The following is a 7,401-nucleotide window of genomic DNA, read 5'->3' as shown; positions in this document are numbered from 1 at the left end:
AATCTAGCTTACACATTTACCCAAATTATCATACGCCTGTTTAACCGAAGCTAATCTGGGTGTGTTTCTCCATCCCCAATGTCACTTCTCTGTGTTTTACGGCCCTGACGAGAACGTCGGTCTCCTCGGCTGTGAACCGCTCCTGGCAAATCCGCCGTTATAATAGCAATCCGCCATGGAACAAGCGCGCCTGCTCTTAAAGGGAATGTGAGATGACGCTCTGATTGGTTTATTTCACGTTACACCCAAACCACACCTATGAGTAATGTAGCGACTTCAGACCAACACATTTTAGATTTGCGGCGGGCGCAAGAGTCATTTATCCCGCCGGTATAATAGCAACAGCGCCCGAGATCCGTCCACAAAGTTACTTGCGTTTCGTGCTTGATACTTGCGTTTCAGAGCGTTAAAATAGAGCCCTCAGTGTGTAACGTAGTGTAACAGCGCAGCACTTCTGAGTTGTACGTCAGAACGGAGGCTCCCTATTGGCCAGCATCACACACATGACCAGCGTCGGCCAATAGTGAGCCTCCGTTCTGATGTATAACCCAGAAGTGCTGCGCTGTTACACTACGTGAACTCACTCAGAGAAACACAGAAGAAAATGAAGAGTTGAATAAAGTCGTAATTTTTGTTTGTTTTTTGCGCACAAAAAGTATTCTCGCCGCTTGATAAACTTAAGGTTGAGCCACTGTCGTCACTTGAACTATTTTAAACATTGTCTTTATTAACTTTCTGGGCCGGCAAGTTTCAATAACAGAGAAGCCTATGAGGAGTGAGACAGCTCTCAGATTTAATCAGAAATATCTTCATTTGTGTTCTGAAGATGAACGAAAGTCTTACGGGGTTGAGGGAGAGTACTTACTGACAGAACTTTCATTTTTGGGTGAAATAACCCTTTAACAGTTTAGAAATTTTGACCAGATATCAAGTGTATGCACATAATCAATGAACAAAACCTTACGCATCCACACATATACTCCTGAACAGGTTTAAGCCACAGTCATTATGACATTGTAATGCTTAGTTGACACACTCTAGAAGAAGAAATCATGAGTTTTTGATTGTAATCTCTGTCTGATTGATCCGCTTACCTTGGGTCCGTCGGTTCCTGGAGTTCCTGGTAAACCTCGAGGCCCCTGGAGGCCCTGCGGCCCCGCACCTCCTCTCTCTCCTGGGAAACCACGCTCACCCTGAGCAGGACAAGGGAACTTTAACACACGCAATACAACGTACTTACAAAGCAAAGAGAAAGCGAGGGTTTGAGACTCACTCGGGGTCCAGTGACCCCTGCGGCTCCAGCTTCTCCTGGAACACCCTGGATGAGCAAAGACACACACACGGCTTTATAACACATCTATGTGTGGCCAACAGAAAAACAAGTAAAGATTCATCGTGGGATTCAGGAACTCTTACCTGATCACCGGGTTTGCCTCCTTCACCAGGGGGACCGGGGGGTCCGGGCAGACCCTATGAACATCACAAACATCAGATCTGTTATGCTCTCTAACAAATATAACCATATCCAAACATGTTATTAAAATAAATGATCCCCATTTTATATTAAGTGCTTTGAACTATTATTTACATTTCAATTAATGTTACTTTATTTTGATAGTCCACTTTAGACATTTGACACACTACAAGTAACTACATGTCAACTAACTCTCATTGATTTACAACTACGTCAAGTAACTCTTTAATGTTCGAGTTCGGGTTACTAGAATAAGTTGACGTACTTGTAAAGTTACTTATAGTCAGTAGAATGTCTGTTGAGGAGCATCAAAATAAAGAGTTAGCAGATATTAATCAGACAGTCTACTAATACTCTAATGACTGCTAGTTGACAAGTAGTTACTTATAGTTAGTATAATGGGTAACACTTTAGGTTACACTTTATTTTAAGGTGTCATTGTTACAGTGTAATTATACATTTAAGTACTGAGTAATATTATTTAACCACATGTATTTACTATAGGGTTAGGGTAGGATTAAAATTGGGTTGAGGGTTAGTTGCATGTAATTATGCATCATTGAATGATATTACTATGGTAAGTACATGTAACATATGTAACAAGGACACTGTAAAATAAAGTGTTACCACACTTTATTTTAGTATCCTTCATACATGTTGAATGTAGTTACTATAGTAATAACTATAAATTATGCATTATTACATGCAACTACCCCTACAACAAACCTAATCCTAACCCTACTCCTGTAGTAAATACATGTAGTGTATTTGACACCTTAATGACACCTTAAAATAAAGTGTAACCGTAGAATGTCTAAAGTGGACTATCAAAATAAAGTGTAACTTTCTTTAATTATATGAGACAATCCACTTATTGTGTACATACATTTTTACATTGTACTTATATTTAAAAAAAAACACCTGCATGTATTTACAGATGTAATTAATTTCTGTAATTACATTTATTTTACATTTAATTTATATAATTAAATTGTTGACCCTTCCCTTACACATTAACCCACTCTTAAACCTACTCATACTTAAACCTGTCCTAATCGTACCCGTATCCAGCCCAATAGCAGCACAAGAGTTTTAAATAGGACAACACAATAAGTACATTACACCTAACAATTATTACTTTTTGATGTAAGTGCATAGTAGTTAAAGACAACAAATATAAAGTGTGACCAAATAAATTGTTCATTATTTTATTAATAAAATAAATCTTCAAGTAGCACAACTGTAGAGCTACATATCTAAGAATGTAAAGCATGTTCTTTAAAACCTCCATTAATAACATAACAGTATTTTCCATAAAAAATAACTAACGCAATTAGTTACTTTTTTAGTGAGTAATGCAATATTGTAACACAATAGTTAAAATGTTAAAAGTAAAATTCCCCAACACTGACTTCTTTAATGATAAATTAACTCAATAAATTGGTAAATGTACAGTACCAGTCAAAATTTTGGAAACATTACTATTTTTAATGTTTTTGAAAGAAGTCTCTTATGCTCATCAAGCCTGCAGTTAAAAAAAAAAAAAAAAAAAAAAACAAAACAGTAATATTATGAAATATTATTACAATTTAAAATAATGGTTCTCTTTTTTAATATACTTTAAAATGTAATTTATTTTTGTGATGCAAAGCTGAATTTTCATCAGCAAGTACTCCAGTCTTTGGTGTCTTATGATCCTTCAGAAATCATTCTAATATGCTGATTTATGATCAATGTTGGAAACAGTTGTGCTGCTTAATATTTTTTTATAACCTGAGATACTTTTTTCAGGATTATTTGATGAATAAAAAGTTAAAAAGAACTGTATTTATTTAGAATAGAAATCTTTTGTAACAATATACTGTACACTACCGTTCAAAAGTTTGGGAACAATAACTATTTTTTTTTAAGAAATTAGTACTTTAATTCAACAAGGATGTGTTAAATTGATAAAAGGTGATGGTAACGATTTATATTGTTAGAAATGTTTTTATTTTGAATAAATGCTGTTTTTATGAATAAATGCTGTTAACGTTTTACTCATCAATGAATCCTGAAAAAAGTATTCCAAAAAAATATATTAAACAGCACAACTGTTTCCATCACTGATAATAACTGAGTATCAAATCATCATATTAGAATGATTTCTGAAGGATCATAAGACACCAAAGACTGGAGTACTTGCTGATGAAAATTCAGCTTTGCATCACAAAAATAAATTACATTTTAAAGTATATTAAAAAAGAGAACCATTATTTTAAATTGTAATAATATTTCATAATATTACTGTTTTTTTTTGTTTTTTGTTTTTTTTTAACTGCAGGCTTGATGAGCATAAGAGACTTCTTTCAAAAACATTAAAAATAGTAATGTTTCCAAACTTTTGACTGGTACTGTATAGACAACTCATGATTTCGTCTCACTGTAACAATTTTTTTGATCAAGTACATGATCATTCTGGGGTTCAAATTGCTACACACCATTATAAGCATGAAATATGCAGATCAATATCAACAGTCACCCAGACGGATGGGAATGATCTTCGCCTACAGAATGATTATTATAAGTAAATATCTTTTATCATATTGCTTTTGCTGGAATTGTTAATGTTAACTCATTGCAAACTAATAAGCCACGACAGCGACTTTACATCAGTTTTAAGAAGTGCCTAAAACACTGTACAAAGTAGCAACCAGCAACTGTTCGCTTAAAGAGCTGTTTCTACCTGATTTAACCCATACAAATGCATTTTGTTAGTATAAACGAATTAATTTAAGTTGATTCAACGATGTTATTGCCTTTAACTTGACTTAAACTAGATACTTTACATGTCACCATACTACATCTGCACAATTAATCGTTAAAAGACTGCAATCTCAACTCAAAAACCCACGAAATCTTATTTAAATGACAGTGATTCGGCTCTATGTCTATTAAAGTGAAAATTAAGCGAACGTTCAGATCTGAGTTTTGATCCAGAGAGAGCAGTTGTCATGTTTAGGCATGAAAAAGCTTCACAAACAGTCTTTTCAACACACAGTATCATTAATTCTGTCTTACAATCATTCAGATTATCACAGAAGAACTGAGATAAAAGTTTATAGTTTAGATATAAACACTGATGTCTACGGTAGATTAAATCACCTTTTGAAAGTAACTTGACACTTTAAATAATGATTGTTTCAATTACATCTTTACACCAATAGGTGGCGACAATTGACTGTTATAAATGTATTTGTCATTGAATCATTTGTTCAAGATATTCGTCCAAAAACGCTGATTCATCCAGTAATGAAACAAGTGAAGTCTTTATGAGTGAGTCATTGAATGAATCATTCATTCAAGAGATTTGTTTAAAAACGCTGATTCATACAGTAATGAAACAAGTGAAGTCTTTATGAGTGAGTCATTGAATCATTCATTCAAGAGATTCGTTTAAAAACGCTGATTCATACAGTAATGAAACAAGTGAAGTCTTTATGAGTGAGTCATTGAATCATTCATTCAAGAGATTCGTTTAAAAACGCTGATTCATACAGTAATGAAACAAGTGAAGTCTTTATGAGTGAGTCATTGAATCATTCATTCAAGAGATTTGTTTAAAAACGCTGATTCATCCAGTAATGAAACAAGTGAAGTCTTTATGAGTGAGTCATTGAATCATTCATTCAAGAGATTCGTTTAAAAACGCTGATTCATACAGTAATGAAACAAGTGAAGTCTTTATGAGTGAGTCATTGAATCATTCACTCAAGATATTCGTTTAAAAACGCTGATTCATACAGTAATGAAACAAGTGAAGTCTTTATGAGTGAGTCATTATATCATCAATTCAAACGTTTTTTTTGTTTGTTTTTTTTTAAAGAAGAGAATTGTGATCTCTATTATAAACAAAAAAATCATGATGTTCAGTTTATCCAGAATCGAGCACAGCAACAGTGATCTGCAGCGTTCACACACTCACCTGGAAGCCCGATGGTCCTGGCTGACCCTGCTCTCCTCTCTCTCCTGCAGGACCCTGTGAACATCACATCATCTCAGCGCTCATTCTGCTTAATCTTGCATTAGCACGTGACGTAGACACACACACACACACACACACAGAGACACACTCACAGCAGGTCCAGGGGGTCCAGCGGCGCCCGTCTCTCCGTCTTTACCAGGCAGACCCTGCAGAGGACAAGACGTTCGTCACTACAGCGCTGTACGAGGTGAAGCTGAGGTGTGAAAGGGTGCGTCGTATTTCTTAAGGACAGCTTTAGGCAGTTTACACCTGCTATTACAGATTTTTGTTTTATAATGTCAATACTTTGGGCACTTTTTCAAAACTCTTCACAACTGTGCATTATTTATCATTGCTTTTGTACAAAATGTACTCAATGACTATATCTCAGCAAGCAACAGCCGTCACTTCTCCGTCTAGGTTAACTATAGAGCCGATATAGTCCGGCTATGAGGAACACACTTCTAGTCAAGTCAAGTCAAGTCAAGTTTATTTATATAGCGCTTTTCACAACATAGGTTGTATCAAAGCAGCTTCACAGTATTAAATTAAAACAATACATCAATGTTTGTTTCTAGTGGAACGTCCACATTTGGTAATGCTGATCAATAGTATCGTTGATTGATTAGTTAAATTAAATATCCAAATATCCCCAACTGAGCAAGCCAAAGACAACAGTGGCAAGGAACCGAAAAACTCCATCAGGTGACCTAATGGAGAAAAAAAAAACCTTGGGAGAACCCAGGCTCAGTCGGAGGCCAGTTCTCCTCTGGCGTTTATTAACTAGAGGTCGGATTTAACTGTAAGATTAAAAGTGTTATATGAATGCCTGGCTGAAGAGATGCGTCTTTAATCTAGTTTTAAACTGGGAGAGCGAGTCTGAGCAACGAACAGTATCAGGAAGACTATTCCAGAGTTTTGGAGCTAAATATGAAAATGCTCTCCCTCCTTTGGTGGATCTGGATATCCTAGGTATGACCAAAAGCCTCGAATTTAGTGATCTTAAAGAGCGCGATGGATTATAGGGCGATAGAAGATCCGTTAAATAGACTGGAGCTAAGCCGTTTAGGGCTTTATAAGTCAGTAGCAATACCTTGTAATTAATACGGAACTTTATAGGTAACCAATGCAGTGATGATAAAATCGGTGTTATATGATCATATTTTCTTGATCTAGTTAGAACTCTAGCGGCGGCATTTTGGACTAACTGTAGCTTGTTTATTAAGGATGCAGGACAACCAGCTAATAAAGCATTACAGTAATCTAGTCTCGAGGTCATGAACGCATGAACTAACTTTTCTGCGTCAGAAACTGATAGCATGTTACGTAGCTTAGCAATGTTTCTAAGGTGGAAAAAGGCTGTTCTTGTAACATATGAAATATGATTTTCAAAAGACAGGTTGCAGTCTAGTATAACACCCAGGTCTTTTACTGTAGAGGATGAAGTAACAGGACATCCTACTATGTTAAAGTTGTATTGTGAGAGGTTTTGTGGGTGGTTTTTTGAACCGATAAGTATTACCTCTGTCTTGTCTGGATTTAATAAAAGAAAATTGCGCGTCATCCAATCTTTTATATCTTTAACACACTCTGTCAATTTGGATAATTTAGCATTTTCATCCGGCCGTGATGAAATATAGATTTGAGTGTCATCAGCATAACAATGGAAACTAATTCCATGTTTCCTTATAATATTTCCAAGTGGCAGCATATATATTGAGAATAACAGAGGGCCTAACACAGATCCCTGCGGCACTCCATAGTTTACTGGAGTTATGATTGATTTTTCTCCATTTAAATAGACAAAATGGTAGCGGTCAGATAAATACGATCTAAACCAGCTTAATGCCAAAATAACCTTGAATTCGGTTACATGTGGTTTTTGCCAAAATAACTTGCGAGATGAGATGTCGGCTATTAGACG

The 7,401-nt window shown here is 35.6% G+C and overlaps 1 protein-coding gene across 4 annotated transcripts in view; it reads right to left on the bottom strand.

Annotated features, from left to right (window-relative positions):
- col2a1b (collagen, type II, alpha 1b) overlaps positions 1–7,401 on the bottom strand; it is a 77,561-nt gene that overhangs the window by 24,820 nt on the left and 45,340 nt on the right. For all 4 annotated transcript variants that reach the window (XM_079857260.1, XM_079857261.1, XM_079857262.1 and 1 more), the window contains 5 exons: positions 5,591–5,644; positions 5,439–5,492; positions 1,417–1,470; positions 1,274–1,318; positions 1,095–1,193 (listed from right to left, as the gene is read on the bottom strand). In XM_079857260.1, coding sequence (XP_079713386.1) covers positions 1,095–1,193; positions 1,274–1,318; positions 1,417–1,470; positions 5,439–5,492; positions 5,591–5,644 — 306 coding nt within the window. The remainder of the gene's footprint in view (positions 1–1,094; positions 1,194–1,273; positions 1,319–1,416; positions 1,471–5,438; positions 5,493–5,590; positions 5,645–7,401) is intronic.

This window comes from Squalius cephalus (genome assembly GCF_949319135.1).
Source record: "Squalius cephalus genome assembly, chromosome: 22".
Classification (NCBI taxonomy): domain Eukaryota; kingdom Metazoa; phylum Chordata; class Actinopteri; order Cypriniformes; family Leuciscidae; genus Squalius; species Squalius cephalus.
The sequence above is the reverse complement of the archived record's forward strand: the minus strand, read 5'-3'. Positions and strand labels throughout refer to the sequence as shown.